This window comes from Oryzias latipes, chromosome 7 (genome assembly GCF_002234675.1).
Source record: "Oryzias latipes chromosome 7, ASM223467v1".
Taxonomy (NCBI): domain Eukaryota; kingdom Metazoa; phylum Chordata; class Actinopteri; order Beloniformes; family Adrianichthyidae; genus Oryzias; species Oryzias latipes.
In genome coordinates, this window is record NC_019865.2 from 11983386 (window position 1) to 12003912 (window position 20527).

General features: G+C 39.0%; 2 protein-coding genes across 5 annotated transcripts; one reads left to right on the top strand and one right to left on the bottom strand.

Moving 5' to 3' along the window:
• Nucleotides 1-482: 482 nt before the first annotated feature.
• LOC101167364 (complement C1q-like protein 4) lies at nucleotides 483-9220 on the top strand. Its single transcript, XM_004070440.4, has 3 exons — nucleotides 483-806; nucleotides 1055-2324; nucleotides 8213-9220. Exons 2-3 carry the CDS (start codon nucleotides 1779-1781, stop codon nucleotides 8390-8392), a joined length of 726 nt encoding a protein of 241 aa, XP_004070488.1. The 5' UTR covers nucleotides 483-806; nucleotides 1055-1778; the 3' UTR covers nucleotides 8393-9220.
• A 1385-nt stretch (nucleotides 9221-10605) lies between these two features.
• Nucleotides 10606-18531, bottom strand: LOC101167617 (myosin light polypeptide 6). 4 transcript variants are annotated; one of them, XM_020704639.1, is made up of 7 exons: nucleotides 18340-18531; nucleotides 15648-15675; nucleotides 13927-14070; nucleotides 13640-13813; nucleotides 13378-13455; nucleotides 12163-12197; nucleotides 10606-11155 (listed from the first exon to the last, which is right to left on the bottom strand). In XM_020704639.1, exons 1-6 carry the CDS (start codon nucleotides 18514-18516, stop codon nucleotides 12169-12171), a joined length of 630 nt encoding a protein of 209 aa, XP_020560298.1. In that variant the 5' UTR covers nucleotides 18517-18531; the 3' UTR covers nucleotides 10606-11155; nucleotides 12163-12168. The 4 variants fall into 4 exon arrangements, with proteins under 4 accessions (XP_020560298.1, XP_020560299.1, XP_020560297.1 ...); XM_020704640.1 differs by having other exon boundaries at nucleotides 12150-12197; XM_020704638.1 differs by lacking the exon at nucleotides 12163-12197.
• Between the last annotated feature and the right edge of the window lie 1996 nt (nucleotides 18532-20527).

Genomic DNA, 20527 nt, shown 5'->3' on the forward strand with positions numbered 1-20527 from the left:
CATTTAGCATCTCCTCTCCATTCCTCACACATCATGCCAAGGAAGCTTTTACTTAGAAACCCTCCTATGTCCTCCCTAGCCCGGCATACAGAAGATGAAAACAAAAAATTCTGTCTCCGTCTCACAATACGGAATCAAACATTTGGCTCGCTGGGAGTTTGTCTCTAACAACAGGTTGAATGTCAGGCTAACGAGATCCAGACAGGAGACATCTGTGAATTTTAGCCATTAGTTTACTCAGAAATAAATGTGAAGATTTCAAAAGCTAAACTTATTACCTCAAAAACTAATAAAGTGATTATAACAACCAGTAGACAGAAAAGAGAGACACTATTTGAACAAACTATGGGTTAAAGATCGGTGGGGAAAATATATCTGCTGATATGACATAGTGATATGAGAGAAGGAGAGACGGGGGAGAGAGGGAAGGAGGGTGCAGGGGGCTGGGGGTGGAGAGATCTAACAGGTGTAGACCGGGAGTGAGCGCGTGGACCAAACGCTTGGAGACGCGGAACAGCGGACAGACGCATCCCGGACTGCCGCGCTTTTCTTTCTGGAATTGAATCAAAAAGTGCTTCCCTGCATTTAGTCTCTATAAGATTAATTCCGAAGAAGTTCAAAACGTTGAGTCTTTATTTTCCTTGCGCAAAAAAACGATACGTTAGGCAGGAAAAATTAAGCGCATTGCGCTCTGATCACGCATCACTTTCTTGGCAACTCTTGCGCGTCCTGTTGGCTCTTCACAGGCATTTTTTTGGAGCGTGGAAAAAACTGAGTTATCCCTTTTTGGATTATTATTGAAGGAGGTAAGTTGCTTTCTTCTCCCAGAATAATGTCTACATAACTCGTTTTAAATACTTTATGAAGTTAGTTAATAGAAAATGATATAAATGTGAGATTAAATGATGTTTTTAATATTTTTTGTCTGATATAATTTAATTAAAAACCTTAATTTGATTTAATACAATCATGCACATTTTATCTTTTAAGTATTTTTAAGTAAAAAAAAGTACATTCATATGTTTATCTTAGACCTTTTTGTTATATTTTTCAGATTCTCTGGCCTGGGAGGAATTTTTCTGAAGTCCAGTTGAACAACCTTTTGAAAAAACAAAATCAGGACACCCGCCAATGATTCTGTCAGGAAAAGATTTCTGATTATCCTTTTTTTGCACTGTCACAGCACAAACCAAGACATTTTTATTAATTGAAGTTGGGAGCTCTGTAGTGAGACCTAAAGGGGTTTTTGTTTTGGAAAAAAGTAAACAAACATAAAGCAGTAAATTGATTGAGGGGCTGAGCTGAAACGGACTTCAAGTCTAAGTTCAAAAATATATTAACACATTTTAACACTTTTATTCTGAAACTTTGCAGAGTAATTCAAAACTGCAAAATCAAGACAAAACTTTGAAAATACATTTTTTGCTGTAGGTTTTCCATTAAACCTTTTTTTCAAAGTACATTCATTCCGATTAGATGACACTATTTTTAAAATTAGTTTGGGCCTATCGGACTTTTTCTTTTTTTAATTGACCCCTTGGATCTTCTCTTCCATTTATTTATATTTCTGACCATTTGCCCTTTTCTTCCACGCTTGTTCAAGAATCCTGCTGACCATCCCCATACTTCTTGTCAGCTTTTCATAACAAACTGATTCTCTGAGAGCCTTCATCCTGGCCGGCAGTATTCCCGTCAAGGGGGAAGAGGACTTCCTCACGCTGGCCGTGTCGCGGCTCAGCCAAAGGAAACGTGTCATAGGAGCTGCTGTAGGTGTAGCCATGGTTCTAATACTGTTGGTGGCCATTCCTCTGCTGGTCCACACAACCAAAGGGGGTACCGGAGGAAGTTCAGAGAGCCATTACGAAATGCTTGGAGACTGCAAGATGGTGTGCGATGCTTACCCTACATTCCAGCCAGGTCAGGAGCTGTCGGCTGTGTCTCCAGCTCCCCAGGATTACTCTGGAAAAAAGATAAGGTCTGGGCTTCGGGGGCCTCCAGGCATCCCTGGACCACCAGGAGAACGTGGACCCCCTGGAGAGCCAGGCAAACCAGGGCCACAGGGGCTCCCAGGTCCAGGCCCTGGAGGCTATTCTCCTTCAGTCTACACCCCCAAAATTGCTTTTTATGCAGGGCTACGAAAGCAGCACGAAGGCAATGAAGTACTGAAATTTGATGACGTGGTGACCAATGTAGGTAACTACTACGAACCGAGTACTGGAAAGTTCACCTGCCCGTTGCCTGGTATCTATTTCTTCACCTACCATGTTCTTATGAGAGGTGGGGACGGGACTAGCATGTGGGCAGACCTGAGGAAGAATGGACTGGTTAGTAAAAGTGAATATTTGTGAGTGAGTGAGTGCATGCATGAACGTCCATGGAAGATACCAGGTGTGTCAGCATACAAATATAACCATGTGGCCACGCAGCAGATTTTCGTCAAAGTTGATCATTCTGTTTCTTCATTGACTCACCTCTTCCACGTTGTATTCATAGCACATTCAGCCTCAAGGGTGGCAACATGACTGAAGAACGAAACAGCCGCCCTTTTATTCATTAAAGGGAATTCAAGCTATACAGACCAAAACTGCAGCACCAGATATTTGCACTCCCTCATGCACTGTGGCTACATGACAAGTGGTAGAATGCAGGCATAGCTTCAAAAAAAAAAAGAGCGGTCTAATTAGTAAGTATCATACACCCAGTTTGATTATCGCCTCAACAGAAGTGCAAAAGAGCACAGTAGAAAATGTCTGTCAGAATCTCAAGGAGTCAGTTTACACTTCAGCTAAATAAATAATGAATTCATATTGACAGTCCACTCATCCCCTCTCTCCATCCCCAGACACTAATTAAAGACAGAGGGGCTGCTGGTCGAAACAGGAATGAAGAGGTGTGATAAATCACAGGGTTTCATCAGAAGAGCCCAAATTCACCAGACATTCTTCTAGTGGCTTTTTTACACTCATTCATTCATCAAGGTCTCAAAATGCAAATGCTTTCTGCTTAAATCTCACTTTCTGGCCAAGCTGAGTGTAGGAATGCGCTCACAAATGTAACCTGAGCTCACGTAGTGAATCACCACGGTTACACAGACGCAGCCATGGATGTCATCAAAGCATGCAGATACATGTCAGGCTCCTGCCTTTTGTGCTGTGTTGTCATTCAAGTCAATTTTATTCTGCTAAATAATTTATTCATCTTAAATTGGATGCCCTGGATACCCGTGATACTTTCCTATCCAAACCCTATCCCAGCTTGTTCATTGATTCTCCGTTAATTATCTTTTTCCCTCTGCTCAATTATTCAATTTCATCTAGGTCCATATGACATCCGTCATGCAGCCCCTTTGAACGCCTCTGTTAAATAGAGTGCCCACTTAAAAGGGATCTATTTAAACAGAGGTGCTGGTTGATGAAAATGAGTGTAAATGAAATTCTGCAGAATGCCTGATCATGTTTGGAGTTATTGAAGCCCTAAGGCAGACAGGTACTCTGCCTGAGGCTAGTCAGTGGCTGGGGTTTACTAAATGGGGACTATGCTTGCATTTTTGACCAAAGAATCAAATAGAGTTTTTTTTTCTTTAATCATAGCCGCAGGTGCTCAGGCTTTATTAGATAGTTGGTCCCCCAGCTGTGATTTTTTTAAACCACTTTAAAAGGGTCATCAAAGGGTAAAGAAAGTAAAACAAAGATAATTCCTACTCCTTTGTTTATGTTGCAAAATAATTAATTTTTAAAACTTAAACAATTAATATTGTACTATTATAAGGAGCAAAATAATTTTAAATTGACTTGGTAAAGAGTATTCAACAAAAAAGATTGGACAGATATATGCAAAAAGGTTCTCCTGAAGATTCTCAAGGCAGAGCACTACAGGAGGACAGAGATTATTTCAAGACTGAGGTGGGGCAGAAGAAGACAGATGACTTAATGGAGGTTTGGAGGCAGTGGGCTGGTAGACGAGGCACCTGGGAGGCTGGCGTTGAAGGCTGAGATGAAAATGGGCAGGTCTTGGCTTGACAAATGATCAAGGTCAACCAGAGAAAAATATATTTTTTAAATCAATTTTCCATTCATCTGTTGAGTGAACAAAGGGGCTTCCTGAAGATATCTTAAAAGCAGTTGACTTGTTTGAAACAAAATCTTTTTTTTTTAACTCTAAATTTCTACCTCTGTGAAGCGAACGTTGCATGAAGCTGAGTCAAGATCTTAGGAGGAGGTGCTAACGGCAACAAAGCTTCCCTAGGATCTTATGGATCCAACATCCATTACTGACACTAAATCCCCACTTTGTAAAGCCCACCTTCTACCCCTCAATCTAATGTTCACAAATCATTGCAGCACAGCGTCGTACCAGAGCCAGGGGAGTCGTGATTGAATGCTGTTGCACTTCAGCTCTTTCCATCTTTATAATTGAGCTGTGGCATTTTGATTGACAGTCATATGATCTCCTTTGGCAGATTAACCACCTGTGTTACCTCTACTGAACATGCACAACTTTATTTGTGATCCGATTTGAAAAAAACGCTGGACATTTTTTTCCTCGTGATTCTTGTTGATGGATAGTTCACTTAGCCGTCCTTAAAATTAATCAATAGAAATATTTTTTGCTGTAATTGGAATTATAAATGCATTTAACCAGAGCATGCATCAATTGCAGTCATATATATGTGATTTGTGCACAGCTTCATATTCCAAAATGGTTATTATTACGGCAATGCTGGCCTGCATCTCTGGCTTTGAAGAGTGGTGATATGTCAGGTGTATCTTTTCTGCACATCATCTCCTGTAACTCTCATTAACTCATCATCAGGCTGCTCATCCAGTCATTTACATTTTTACCTTGCTCCTGTGTGTGCTAGGCATTCTCAATGCAGCATTCTATGTAGACAGATAGACTCGGCCTCAGCTCACTTTAATCTCTCCCATGATTTCTCACCTGTCCAAGTCTCCTTTTAATAGCTCAGCAAAAGGTCAAGTTATTTCACACAGTAATGTTAAAATGTCATCACTTGCTGTAATGACCTGTATTAACTTTCCCAGGAAGAAGACGTACTGTAGATGTGCTGCAGGTGAGATAGACGTATCTCTCAGAAAGGCAAAGTGTTAGATACACAGCAGACCTGTAGGAACAAGAAGCTTTTGTTTTTTATAAAGGTTCAGGACAGATGTAAATAAAAATGTGGGTGTTATTTTAGATGATAAGAGAAGCTAGTCTCTTCATGTTGCACACAGGTGTCATAGACGGCAGGCTTTAACTATGAATGTCAGGTAATAGCAATCTCAGGCATGGTTCAATGCTTAAGCTGGTGCTGCCATGTAATCCCTGGGCTCCCGAAGGATAGGGAAAACCTATTCAATAAATATTCTATTTCCACAACATCACCCCAACCCTTTCCCCTCCCTCCTGCCATGTGCTGGAGTCCCTTAGGTAAGTTTAACAGCTACTTTCCTATTGTCTCCACTCTAAGAGGTCAGTACATCACAGTGAATGAATCCTGTCAGTTTTATTACCACTGGAGCAAAGCACCCCAGATAAAAACAAGACTTCATATACCCCCACATCTCCTAGGTCTCACAAAATAGCTTCGCTTGATCAGTCTGTTACACTGGGGCCCCCCCACCTCTTTCTTCAACTCTTCCACTCCTGTTTACCCTCCCTTTTCTTCATTTTGTCTCCCCATGTCTGTCTTTTGCGTCGCGGCTTTGCTTGTAGACAAAACGACACAGCAGCTGCACCTCACACCACTTCTTGATTCTCCTCGCCTGTGGCCCTCTGCTCCCAGGCGTGTTAACAGGGGGCTGTATAATGAAAGGGCTAGGCAGAGACAGAGACAGCCACAGGCAAGCCCTGGGGGCCCTAGCCGCACGTCTCACAACCCTTTCCAACTGCAGGATCAGCGCTGTGTGCTGCCTGGTTCATGCGGATCAGTCGGTGTCCTCCAGCCGTATCCATCTCCTCTGTCTGCTTCCTGTCCTAATCCCGCCACGGCTCCCTCATGCCTCTCTGTCTGCTACCCGCATTAATGGATTGCTAGAATTATTTCTTCAAGCACACAAAGATCAGCTCAAGCATCAATTCATTTTGCAGATAAAGGAAAATAGGTAGGCCAAGAAGAGAAACGTAATGTTACAGCATGGAATAAAAAGCATTTTTGATAGGGCGGATCCTCTGCCATCTCTGTGGAGTTTGGCCAAAAGTAATGAATAGAGTATGTTTCCATGCTGTCAATAAAGAGTCACAACAATAACTTCTATGTCAGAAGCAGCCAAAGATGTAAATGTGATATTAGCTGTCACTACACATGTCAAGGACAACAACGTAACCTTTGCAAAAGCCAGTGCTCTGGGAATCTTCCTCAGGAACTAGTCTTTCAGCTTCATAACAAAAGAGTAGAGTAATTAAAAAAAAAAAAAAAAAAGCAAAGCAAACTACCAAGTTTTTTTATTTTTTATTTTCACTCTTACCTAAAGTAATTAATAAAAAAAAAGTTAGAAGCTATGCTCAAACCATCATTTTTAAAATAAAAAATTTCAATGAATCTAATTTTCATGTAAAAGTGTTCCCAACATAAGAGCAAATCAGAGCAAATCCTCAATACATAAAGGTAAAAAATGTTTGGTAGTCAAACTATAACTAGATAGCCCTTAATAGGGGTAAAAAGAAAACAATAATTCATTTTTTGGTTTGGAGGACAATTTGTAATGATATTGAACAGAAATTTACACTTAACAGTAGCAAGCTCACTGTTTTGAGTACAAATTACATATTAAAACATAAAGTTCATTCAACGTATCAACAATTCAGTTTTCAGTCTGCTCACTGAAAATATTAAATCCTTTCAGAAAACCGAACAGAATTAAAAACAGCCCTAACAAGCAAAAGTAAATTATTTAATAATGAAATCCGACAAAGGAATGTTCAATTACAAAAGCAGCCAGTTGCAGTAGTGAAACAAAAGCTGTGGTCAGTTTAATCGAGTAGCTTTTAAGCTTTTCACCCCTGGGAGACCTCATTCTGTTCTTAATTAAATGGGTAAGATGTGGAGAGGACTCAGGCCTGCCTAAACAACAGGCCACTATCAAGGCGTATATCTTAGAAAAAGCATCCAGTAGTTGTCTCTAAAACACCTTGAATATTGTCTCGACAAAAAAGGCTGAAAATGGTGGAGGTGGTGGTGGAGGGGGGGGGGGGTACTCCAGGGTAAATAAATGGTAAAACGATATGTCCAGACAAGGTAAAATGAATTTACCCGGAAGGTGGGTGAGCAAATTTTTTAGCTACAGTAATTCATGCTCTGCTGCTCAGCAATTGGCATTTTCAAACTGATGCACGCTCATTGGGGAGAAAGGCTTGTCAGGGACGTGGCTGACATGATGGTGGTTGAGTTGCAGATCATATTCAGGGGCTGTCAGGGAGAAATGGTGGCCTGCTCGAGCGCTGACATAGATTGAGTGCTCCCAGCGTGAACGGACACTGAGCCAGACACAAGGCCACTGATGGCTGACATATGCCTAATGATTAGAGCCGCTGCACCAGAATTATTGGCACATCCGATTCATTATTGTTTTTGTTAGTTATCATTATTCAAGTAATGTTTCTTGGTTTTAAAAAGTTGTTAGATTTTAAAAAACTACAATTTGAACAATTGAAATTCCTATTTTGTGCGAAAGCCCACTTGGCCTGATCACAATTAAAAACAAAAACAAACAAGAAAAGATTTACGGTAGTGTTGTTGAGTCAATACCACCAAACTCATGCAGAGCATGCATAAGTGAAACTGTCTCACTGTGGCACAGCCACTTAATATCATACATATTGAGTTGGCTCAGCATCAACAGCAACAGGTCGATGGGTGAGGTTGGCAGTGATGCTGCTTCTCGGCCGAGCTCACTAACCTGTTATCCCCTGGGAGCCTGCTTATCTCCACAAACCAATCAGGTGCTCCCCTCTCACGCCTCATCTCATCTTTAGCTGACCAGTGAGAACATGGCTTGCTGGAGTAGTTTTCTTCATTACAGGGGTCACATCTCCACTTTATGAGTTTAATTTGAAAGTGTGAAAGAGTTTCTTACTAATTAGTGCTTTTGAAGTATTCAGCTATTAAAGTTTTTTTTTTTTTTACAAAAAAATTAAATATGAAAAAATATGAACAGTTTTATCTTGCAACTTTGTCATTTTTCTTACAGTGTTTGTCCTCTCTTGGTGACAGGTACGAGCAAGTGCTATCGCTCAGGATGCTGATCAGAATTATGATTATGCCTCCAACAGTGTAATCTTGCATTTGGACGTGGGTGATGAGGTGTGTGTGCAGCTGGACGGAGGAAAGGTCCATGGAGGAAACAAGAACAAGTACAGCACCTTCTCTGGATTCCTCATCTACCCTGACTGAAATGGAAAAATAAGAAAAAAACAAAAAAAACCCTAATGTTTGTATGCAAACTACTGCTCATTTCCAGATGTGCAATCTATACACAAAAAGCATCAACACACAGGCATGCAAGCAAACATACAAACGACATCCAGGATGTGAGATCTCGATAGATTGCAAAAATGACAAGTAAACTGAGTAATACTGTATGAAATTGAGCCAACTCTTACGTGCAAGTTTGAATTTAATATGTACACTGTATGAGCAAATAATGAATTGCTAAGGCTTAAAAACATTTGAAATACAATCCATTTCATTTTTATGGAAATTGTTATCCCAAAAGTATCAGATGTGCCACAATACTTTGTTTTTATGCATTCGTTAAATTTCATCTACTTGGAAAACAAAATGGCAATTTACTCTTCACGTCAAATGCTTATATTTTTATCTTACAATGGGCTGCTGCTCTTCTGCAGTTTAATGTGTGACATGTGAATTACAATGCAAAATCAGAGTTTGATGGAGGACATTTGTTAAATGATTGTTATTTGTCTCTTATGTGTGTGTGTGTGTGAATGAGTGTATAAAGACTGTAAGATACAGGAGGAATAAAACTAATATATTACACATTTAAAATACCTTTTTAGTTAAGAGTTGCCTGAGAAATACTGTACATTACGGACATTTTACAACAATTTACACTGCCATGTGTATAGTACGTTTATTTTTGATGGAACCCGGCAAAGTGTCATAATGTGAACCAAACCCAGCAACTTTGAAATGGGTTGTCTGGCAAACAATAAGTGGTTGAGTGGCAACATTATTATTAAAACATCTACCGTGTACCAACCATTCTTGTGTACTTTCCTGTTGTTTTAAGAAGGTGAAGGTCACGCTGAACACATTGGGGAGAATTTTAATTGAAAGAAACATGCAGTCCCCGTGTTCTGTTTTATTTGACCACTTGAAGTGACGGGTGCATCGGATATAAGACACTTTGTAAGGTGAATGCACAGCTCAGATCGAAGATGACTGCAGCCACCGCCTGATATAACATGGATTTCCAATATTTCTTAGAGTCCTAGAAAAAAAAAAAAAAAAAAAATATATATATATATATATATATATATATATATATATATATATATATATATATATATATATATATATATATATATGGCCATGTAGAACTCCAATTACAAACAAATAAGTGAAATGTTTGCCAAAGCCAGGCATTGCGTTTTACAATTGCTTAAAAAAAACGTTAAATTGGAAAAAGTACTATTTTTGAAAGAACTGAACGATTTGAATATTAAAAAAATTACTAAATGATAAAATACATTATTGGAACCAAAATATCTTAACGCCTTGATGCCTGAATTTATTTCCCAAAAAATAAAAATAAAAAAATCTCTTGAGTTTTTGCTTTCAAGTAGATGCAAAATTATGGTAATTTAGCCGCCAAAGTGAACCATCAACAGGCAACAATGGGTTAAAAAGAAAATTATAGCAAATTGAGTCTAAATACGTTTTGAATTTGTTTTCTTTACAATCTTACAATTTAAAAATTATATTTGCTTTCAATTTTAAATAATTGGGATTGTTTCTTGCATTGAAGAACCAAGTTAAAGAGCTGATGTCATTCCAGATGTTAAGGATTGCTCCTGCGCAAAAAAAAAGAGCAGAGAAGCTGCATCGTAGCCGGGCCCAGCCTAAGGCTTTCTCTACTGGCAGATTCTGGCTGAAAGTTAATTGGACGGGGAGAGGTCTGAGACAGGATGCGTTGAGGCCCATTAGCGATTCCCCTGTCGAATGCAGAGCCACGAGGATCACAGACTCACAAATAGCAGGATTAAAATAATCAATAGCCTTGACATCTATCGACCACACACATATACACACACCCAGTAATTAGTGGACAACCTATTCAGGAGTGGACTACAACACCTTCCCTAACCCTACCTCACATATAAGCTCCACACTCCAATGGCTGAGGTGCCTAATGAGGGAAAATAGTTGTGACTGGTTGAGAGGAAAACGAAGGAAAAAAAGGTCAGGAAGCTGCTAAGCAGCGCTATACAGCATCTATGTCAATGCTGCCTTTATCCTCAAGACAAAGAAAGAAACCATCTACATTTTAAAGAAAACTTAAGGTTTTTAAAAAGAGTGATGCAAATCTAAGGAAAAAAAGTATTTTAAGTATTCTAGTAGCAATAAAAAATGACTCATAAGCCTGAAAAGAAGATCATGGGCTTTATTTTGACAGTGACATGGTGGCAGCAACAGTCAATTCCAGCAGCAACACTGCCCTCTTGTGTTGAAGGATATGACAGCAGGGAACCAGCACACCAGCTTCTCTCAATATATCAACAAAATTGCCATAAATTGTAACCATGGAGACTGATAACTCATCTGTAAAACTCTCAAAAGTATGGCTTTTGATACACAGATTTTATTTTTGATCAAAAACAAGTTTCTATTCTGCATAGGAATAGAATTGCTAATGACACAGATGGTGTTTTCTAAAGGGTTTTAAACATTTATTAAAGGTCTTATCCAATGCTGACAGTGATATCAGATCAATATTGTGACCACTGCTCTTTATTTGGGGGGGTGGGGGTGTAAAGGCACTTCTTAAATTAAAATAGCAGGACAAATTCATGGAAAGTTTTACATGGGTACTGAGAAAGCTAAATGCATAAAAAAAAATAAGCAAGAAAAGGAAAGAAGACAAAAACTTGAGTGTTCTTCCTCTTCACCCGCTCATAACCATTCTGACCAGTTCTGCAAGAAAGACAAGGAAAAAAAAAAGTGAGTTTCACTGTCAAAATCTAGGAGACCCACTCCAACTACAGCATGCGGGGCTAAGGTCCTTTCGTCTTCAAGCTTTGGTGAGCCTTGGTGGGAGATGCTGCATTTGGAGAAAGATCCCCCATATTCTGCTCAGACAGAGCAAAGGCGGTCAAGTTAAAAGGGATTCTGAGAAACAAGGGAGGCATTTATTTCTATTTCCCATTCAGCCAAAGCAGCTGGCCCTCTAAGATCCTTAGAAAGTTGGTTAGAGAAGCCATTCTCGCCGTTTGCCTTCCTCTAGCTGAGAAGCAGAGAAAAGGGAAGAGGATCAGTTGAGCTACAGTCCAGTCAGAGCGGCCAGCTAAAACTCTCCATCAGTACAGAGTAGAGAACAGTCTGCACATCTGTTAGTAGAAAAAGAGGACCGGTCCACTCTCTCAAATCTGGTGGGTTTTAGGCTATAAAATGTCTAAAAGCAAAACATCTGTAAAACGAACATTTATATTACCTCGGAAACCAGCATATATAAAATCTATGCACTATAACCAACAGCATGCATTAAGAATAACCAGCACTCCATGTTGACAGTGCCCACCCACCAGACATTCCCTGAATAAGACCGGAGTCCTCCCTGTGTGTCCACCGCCTCCCCCACTTAAACCAGGGGAGTCGGACACACGCAGAGACGCATGCTGCAGCAAGGCAGAGGCTGCAGGAGAGGGACAGCAGCAGGAGGCCAAACATGTGTCAAAGCCTCAGGTCTGAACGGGACGGAAAACACCAGGCTTTCCCACAGTAACAGCTAAAAATCTATGCCAACTACTTTACAAGGCCACATTGTTCCTGTTCACACGTGTGAACAACAGTACAAGACATGACAGAAATCAGGACTAATTTGTTTGGGTTATTTAGCAACAGCAGGAAAGCCTGGAGATGCCATCCAAAGGTAAGGTAACCGTTATCCTCGAGGGATAAGTTTGTTTACATGTTGCCCATACCGGCCCTTAGCCTGACAGGATGTGGCGCACAAATGCTGTGGAGGAAGAAGAGTTAATACACCGTCAGCAGCTTACACTAAATCACACCTTCTTAAAGGACACCATGAAACAGGACTGATTAGAAGAGGTTATTAAGACGCAGTCATGAAATGTAGTCAAAGGGTCTTGTTTGGTGTGGTGCTATAATTTCCTTTCTCTGTGATCTTTATTTCAGACAATATTGTGGTCAAGTTTGATGAAAAGAATTAGTAAAAAAATAAATAAAGACATCCAAAAATGAAATGACAGAAGATACCACAACTTTTGTGCAGTGATGTAGTTTCTTTTGTTTTTATAGAGATTCACCTCTTCTGTTAGAGTTTCTAGTACAGCTAGGCTAATTTAGCCCAAATATTTCATTTGTGTTAAGTAAAAGTGCTACCAACATACTAGAGCAGCTCAAATGTGTAATTCCAACAGCATTTCTGCACACAAACGCACAAAGAACGACATTTCATGTTTAGATGGTGTGTTGCTTTAAGTCAAACAAATATAGCCTGAAAATAGGCTTTGATTTTCCAGAAAGTGCAAAGATCGAGCTTTAGGAATGTAAAGTCCGGTTGATGGAATGACAAAGCAACAGGGGTGACCCGTCACGACGACCATCTTCTGTGTAAGCCTTGCGGGAGTGAGTGACAGCATGGATGTTGGGTTACCTTAAATGGTTATGTTTGATTTTTCCTGCTGTAACGACTGCAGCTATTTACCCTCCTAAAATAGAATCTTTTAGCAGGTTAATTTAGTAAAACTAAACTGACGCTAAAGGCACAGTTCTTGATGGAAGGATTCTTTAAATTGTCCACTGCTGTGCATGAATGATCACATCACTTTACTGTGTGGTTTAAATTCCAGATCTTTTCTTAATTAACAATCAAATGAGATGAGTTTTAGATCAATAAAACACTTCAGTTGAAAAATAAACAACTGCCTTTTGACCTACATGTTTTTTGTCCAAGATTTTTTTCTTTTCTTACATCAAGCAGTGAGTTTGTTTGCAAAAATCTTTTTTTCTTCATTCATGTTTAATATTAAGCAGCAAAACAACACTTGCATGGAAGGCCTTTAATAATTTTTCTTATCAGGGCAGATATGCTGAAAACAAAGAAAACAAGCCAAGCTGATGCTTGATTCTAGTCAAAACTCTCTTTTGTCATGTGTGCTTCCTTTAGTCCTCACCTTCATAATTGATGCATCCATTTGCATCTTCATGTCCTGCCAACAGCGTCTCAACTTCTTCCTCTGTCATTTTCTCACCTAAAAGCAAAGGGGACAAACCTCAATCAATAAAAAGATTTAAAACTTACTTAAATTACTTTAAACTATTGAGTATATTAAGTTTAACAATCATTAAATCTATGCAGTGTAAAAAAGTAAGTTCACGTTATTTCCTTGTGATTATTCTGGCAATCTTTACATGGAAACAAAAGTGGTAACTTGCCTAGTGTTGTGAGGACATGACGTAGTTCTGCTCCCATTACTGTGCCATTGCCTTCCTTGTCAAACACGCGAAGTCCCTCAACAAAATCCTCCATGGAGCCCTGATCTTTGTTCTTTGCAATGGCCTGGAACATGGGCAGGAACTGCTCAAAGTCCAGCATCTTGGTGTTCATCTCTGCATGTAAGAAAGGGTTTTTACATAAATGTAAAGTCACACCTGGTGTCAGCAGCATTTTAAGTATTAGTTTTAAATAGTGTTTTAAAGCTACATAAAACCTCAGTTTTCACCTTCAGCCTTTGGGTTGCCCAGGACTTTGAGCACCTCGGCGTTGACGGGGTTTTGTCCCAGGGCCCGCATTACATCCCCACACTGGCTGTAGCTGATCTTGCCATCTCCTGTTCTGTCAAACAGCAGGAACGCCTCCTTGAACTCTGGAACACCGACACATTTGACTAATTAGGGCAAAACAGCCTGATTTAGAGAAGAAACATCTCAGAACCACAATTAAATGGAATAATAAATGAAAACAGATTAGAAAAATGCATTTATCTTTTTAAAATAATAATTAATAAAGATTAATAAAGTTCATCTTGATCTTGAAATGATGAGGAAGGTTTTGAGAGTGAAGAAACACACCCAACAAAGCATTAGGGCCAAATAACAAAACTTACATTTTAAAATGTATACTTAACCACATTTGGAATATTTGCAGTAGGGCATGGCATAAAATGCATACAGTTTGTCGTTTCCTAATAACTGCCATTATGCTCAATCTCCTCTACTTCCTTAATTTAGTCAACGGACTTGTTAGTAATCTGACTTGTCGTTGCAATTAAACAGCTTCATATTAAGAACACATCATGCGTAGCTGTTTTGGATTTAAAGCACAACATGCCATGAGTTGTGTTTAAAAAACAACTAGTTTGTCTAGCTAGCAGAAAGAGCTCCGAGACATCTGACATATTACGTTCAACCAATCAGATTGCTTATTCCTTTACATTTTTTTAAACGTTCAAAAATCTGTTGAAACCCAACAACGTACAACTGTTGGACTCATTTTCAAAAAAACAAGATCAAAGGCAACAAATTATTTTCTCACTAATAAAATATAAATAATTATCAAGATTTATTTTAGCATTTTGATATACAGTACACAAAACAGACTAATATGCTGCAATAAGCAGATTTTTTCAAGATAAAATTTGATTAAGGCTTCAATCTTTTTAAAAGTTTTCTTTTCCAACTGTGCGATTTCTTTTTACAAATTTGAGCCTTTAAATAACCTAATCATTAACAGCAAGACAAGAGAATCTATTAATTGCAGTGTTATCGTCAAGTGAACTTTTAAAAGTCAAAACTATTGCACTGTAAAATCCCTCTATTGAAGTCATATGAATAAAGTGCTTTGCGTCTTACTAGGAGTAAGGGTGGGCATGAAGATGGATTATGCAATAACTAGGCAGCAGGGGTTTCCTAATGTTATGCAGTGAGCTGTTCACCAAAAAAGCTCAATAGCTGCTGGGAGTTTTGCTTTCCTGTTCTAAGGAATGTGCCTCTTCCTTTCAGGCTACTAGTCCTTTTCCCAACACCATATTTGGTATTAGAGGAGTGGAGCAAAGGAGGAGAGTGAAAGCAGCCATGGCCCATTATGTCAAAGAAGATTAAACAAAACAGCTGCATGATCCACCCCTTTATCTAGCACCAAAAATGGGCACGCTTCAAACCAACTGGAGGGAATAAAAACGTATTTGTGACAAAAGCAGGACTCTGGAAAAGCTCTGGTGGATCTAGACTTATTTAACAGAGAAGGACACAAGCTATGCTTAAGTTTATATAGACAATGGCCAGACATGGCATCAGAACAACACACGATTCCAGACTCATAATGCGCCTCGTTCGCGTTTTAAACAGGTTTTAATTCTGAAACTGACATGCAGAACACACCCTGCACACTCAGTCAGACCATCCTGTGTTTTTAGTGTACGACGACCCTGCCTCACCCACTTACCGTGAATTTGGTCCAGGTTAAATTCAATCTGAAAGGGATAAGCAGGAGCAAAGGGGGTAAAGAGATGAAACGTGTGGAAATAAAGAAGAAACCAGCCTAAACCACGACTTCTCTGCGACATGCAGATAACTAACAGCATACAGACAGTAGTAGAAACACAGGGCAAAGTCAGTGCCTTCACTGCTTCAGGAAAGAATGGGAGCCAAGCAAACAAAAGCCGGGTAAAATGGAGATGTCAAGAAAAAAGTTCAGAGAAAACATAACAACTTACCAATAATTTGGTCTTCCGAGAAGTCAGACTGTTCAGGAATAAAATGAAATGGGATGAAATGTCTGCGCTTATTTATCAATTAGATCGGTCAACTCAGCCAATACGGTTTTATTGTTAATTAAATGAACTATAGATGCTATAGTCTCTAATGGTGTTGGTCGTATAAACTGCGACTTTATTTCTAACGTAGTTTATCGTTACATCGCTATTATTATTCGCATAGAGTAAGCTAATGCTAGCTTAACAAAGTTGCACTTCCGCTTACTGGAGTCGCGAGCAAATTCGGACAATCGGGTCCATTTTGACGCATTTTACGAATTGATACGGTTTTCTTAAAACACGAACAACCATCTTCATGGCTGTGGCACTTCCGCCAAGTCAAACTGAACCTATAAACCCACCATTATTGCGTTCGTTGAGGTTCGCCCGGGACGAAGGGAAGCCAAAGAATGCACAGAGATGAAGAGAGAGGGCAGGGTTTAAAAAAATGAACTGCCGTGCGCCGTTACGTAAATGACGTAGCAAACGACGTCGGAGCTTCATGGCAGCCAGAACTGCTGCACTCCATATATAGAAACGAATGAGGTGTCCTTTGTGTTGCAGATTTTGTGCTTTGAACATACAAATTGTACACTTTTTGCTGAATAAAGCGAATATTCACATTGTGTCACAATTTAGTCTAATACTATTTTTGACCTCCACCTTTAAGAAAAAATATGCAATTAAGTGACTTTGCTACAGTTTTTCTTTAATAAAGTAAATTTTTGCTGAAAGTACGATTTAGTTGAAGGCAGTGAAACCATGAAATGAAGCAGATTTCTATTTTTTATTCCTCTGGAGGGAGGCAATGTTGGCCTATATAGCTTCTCACCACAAGCTAAGGAGGCCAGCCTGCAAAATGATGCAGTTAATCTAATGATCATGCAATGAAGGTGCAAGCAAAGCTGAAGTGCCAACAAAGCTGAAATAATGTTTATGTGGGGCATGGTCTTTGGTCAATGGGAAGGTAAAAAGCTTCTCATTCCTTTATATTTCACAAAAAAAATTAAAAATAAAAAAGTGATTTCTCATTATGACAGTGATCATTTTATGATACATTTTCCCTAAGACTTCATCTTTTTTAATTGTTGTCACTTAAAACTGATGATTTTAGAATAGCACCACATTGCTCTTTGTAATCAATGCAACTTCAGGAGCAGGCCAAGTAAAGATGAACCTGATTTCTAGAAATTGTTGGATCAGGCAACATCTTACTTTCTTTATGGAACACACTAACTTATAATTTCCAACAGTTTTGTAGAATCCTACACATTTTTTGCCCCATATGACATTGAGTCAATCTAATGTTAAAGCTGATGGAATTTCTGCTGGGTTTTTGTGCTTTTCTTTGCCTGTAGCAAATCATTTGATCTGACATGATAGGATTGCTCCTTATTGTTCTGAGAAACTCTAAAATCTTTTTGCTTTACTAATGTAAATACCGTGCATGCATCAATGCTGCTGGTATGAGCAGTGACCTAAAAACCACAGTGTAGTTACAAATAGTGAACCAAAGGTCTGAAAAATTGAGTATTTATTTACTATTTGTATTTTAAAAAAGTCTCATCTTGTTACACCAAGTACACATTAGTATATTTCCCTATAATTAGACTGTTCAGAGATTGTCTGGTAAACCAGAAAAATAACAACAATTGAAAGAAAATATTTGTACAGGATCATATTTATTTTTAAATAATTTATTTTTAGATCTTATATTATTTATTTTATATTCATATTACCACTTGTATTACATTTCTATTTACTTAATGTATTATTGTTTTATATTTCTATCATTATTTTACATTTATTTATTTCTACATCTTATTTATTTTCATTTGTCAAGTCTTCAGCCGTGAGACTCTTATAAAAAACATTTTTAGAGGACATATTACCGTACTCTTTTTCAGTCTGCTTGTGAGAATTTTGAAAAGATAATACTTTTTAGGAAATGGACAGCATTTCTCATGTTGGAAAAAATCAGTTTGAGCTTTAGTCTTTTCTCTCTTTGTAGAAAAGAAATGGCTCACACTGCAGAAGGAAATAACCCTTTTACAAAGCAGGTCAGTGACTGACAGACTGACAGCAGCTGCTCCCATTTCTACACTAAACTCTGCTGTATCTAAAATCTCTGCAAAAGGTTGACAGAGAAACTCCTCATCAATACCCATATTCTTGAATCTGCTTTATTTAATACCTTTCATAATAAAGCAAGCAAACAATTTTAGTTTAAGCACTAATAATCAAACATATTAGAATTGGTTATTCATAATTTCTGACTAAGACACGCATGTACATAGGCCAAGTAATGTGTTTTAACGCCATATTTAATAAATGCCCCACATGAACATCATTGGAAATGTAAACTTTAGATGAAACACTCACCTCCAAAGTGCTGGGGTCAAATGGTATATCTGAAGGACGCAACATCCTTGGTTTCTGCTCCTGAACTGGTTTTGGAGCTGTTGTGACTGCAGGCAGAGAGGGGAAAGGAGGACCGAGTCTGGGTTGGGTCACAGGTGAAGAATCCTTCTTAATGGAGGGTTCTCTTTTAGGAGCCATTTTCCATATTATGCGCGATTTGGAGTTAGTAACAGATCAGTGCAAAAGCTGCAAAAGTGTCTGCTACAAGGGGAAGTATCAAGCAACCAAAGTAAAGTATGTCAGCTGTGTGAATCCCATGGCGGGGAGGGGGAGGAGAGCAAAGCTGTGATACTGATGCTGCTCAGAGACTAGTCGGGTGGATGAGGCAGGGGTGGATGTATGGACTAGTGTGTGAGTGAAAGAGCTAGGCAAAGTGTGGGAGGAAGAGAGCAAGAGAACAGGACAAACCAGGGACAGATTTAGCCAGGTATACCCTACAAAATGTTGGGATTTGGTAGAAAATTTGTGTGGGGGTTTGTTTGGGATAAATGGGGGTGTGAGACGGATTAGAAGTTATTTTAGATCCACTCACATCTTACATCTTTTGTCTAGGTAAACGGCTCAGTGGAGAACCCAAGAACATTAAGTGCTTGGTCTTTTTGACAGACTCCACCTGAATAATCCCATAAACGATCAATGGTTGATATCAAGATTGTCCTGACCCACAGCAGTGATAAAACCTTTGCTTTGGTTTTTTGTTGCTTTGCTCTCTTGAAGACCTCTGATAGTTCTGAGCTTATACAGACATTCACTGTGACATGTAGTAATAATCTATTTGCTTTGGACCTACCACCCTTAGATTTTAGGCCTCATTATGTTTGAGTAATTTCCATTTACCTTCAACAGGAAACTATTACAACAAATCTACTAAATTTGAACATTCAGATGTCAAGAACATGTTTGGCTGGTTTAACCCTTGTGCTATAGATGACCCCCACCCTTGCATTGACGTGTTCTCCCTGCCATGACAAAAGTGGATAAACGTGGAAAGATTTCATGTAATCAATGGACACCAGTGAAGATCACAAATCATTGAAGAAAAAAGGTTCAGCGCACTGTCTAGTCAGTGGGTCTAGATGACGCAACTCCCAATGTTAAAGTGCCTAGGATAGTACAAGGGTTACTATCATTGCATTTCATTTAAATTAATTTGTAAATTGCTGGTTTACAACAGTGGTTGTCTCAAAGCGCCACACTAAAAGCAAAAACATCAGAAAGGGCTTTATTAATTCTTATTGTTATAATCCAAGACAGTTCAGATAATCTTGTTAAAAACAGATTATCCTTCTTGTATATTAATGGCCTATAAATGACCAACAGATTATTCAAAGAGGTTTACAGTGTAATTCCTATACATTATACAAGCAAAAGGCAAAATCTGTCTACTGCATAATTGCAACACCTGTAATAAAGTCTAAACATTGTCAAAAAAGATGTCGCCCCACTCCAAAAACTGAGCTATAATAAAAGATGAAGCTGGCTGCTCCATGCATTGTTTAGCTTTTCTAACTACTGTCTGTCCGTAAACAGGCAGAGGGCTGGTCCCAGATACAGCAGGTTTATTAGCTCATCTTAAAGTCCATAAAACTAAATCAGGGTCAGGCAGGCAGAGGTAAATAACAAGCATGGGAAAGGAAACTAGAGTCAGGACCCAGCAAAGATTCGGGGCACATGGCAGGGAAACAGAGTCAGAGGCAACAGGGGCAGGAAATCAGAAGATCTGATTCAGCTATAACAGGTGGTACTGCAGACAGAATGGTACAATTAATACTTCACACTGAGTGAGTCGCAGTGCAGTGCTTAAATGAAGTGTGGGTGATTGCACATGAGAGTTAGGTGTGTGCGCTTGGACTGCTGGGATATGTAGTATTTTAACTCTGGAGATAGTCACCGCCAATGACCAGAGGGGGAGACAAAGCTTTGACTATTTACAGAAACACACATTCATGGAACCAGGACATTATAATAATAGATTCGTGTTTTTATGAGAATTAAGTTTGGCGTGGCATCATAAACACCATTGCACTCTAGTTGTTGTTAGAAATTGAACTTGAAAATAAAAAAAATCCATCAAAATAGTTTAAGGTTTCTCACAGAAGGAGTTCAAGAACCAGAATAATGCTATCCCACCATATTGTGACTGTCATCT

What these genes read in the sequence shown, in the direction of transcription:
- LOC101167364 (XM_004070440.4), top strand. Translation starts at nt 1,779, where the DNA reads ATGGTTCTAATACTGTTGGTGGCCATTCCTCTGCTGGTCCACACAACC. An exon ending in ACCTGAGGAAGAATGGACTG is followed by an intron (nt 2,325 to 8,212) that starts GTTAGTAAAAGT and finishes TCTTGGTGACAG; the next exon opens with GTACGAGCAAGTGCTATCGC.
- LOC101167617 (XM_020704638.1), bottom strand. Translation starts at nt 18,516, where the DNA reads ATGGCTCCTAAAAGAGAACCCTCCATTAAGAAGGATTCTTCACCTGTG. An exon ending in GGGCAACCCAAAGGCTGAAG is followed by an intron (nt 13,814 to 13,926) that starts GTGAAAACTGAG and finishes TCTTACATGCAG; the next exon opens with AGATGAACACCAAGATGCTG. An exon ending in TGGATGCATCAATTATGAAG is followed by an intron (nt 11,156 to 13,377) that starts GTGAGGACTAAA and finishes TCTTTCTTGCAG; the next exon opens with AACTGGTCAGAATGGTTATG.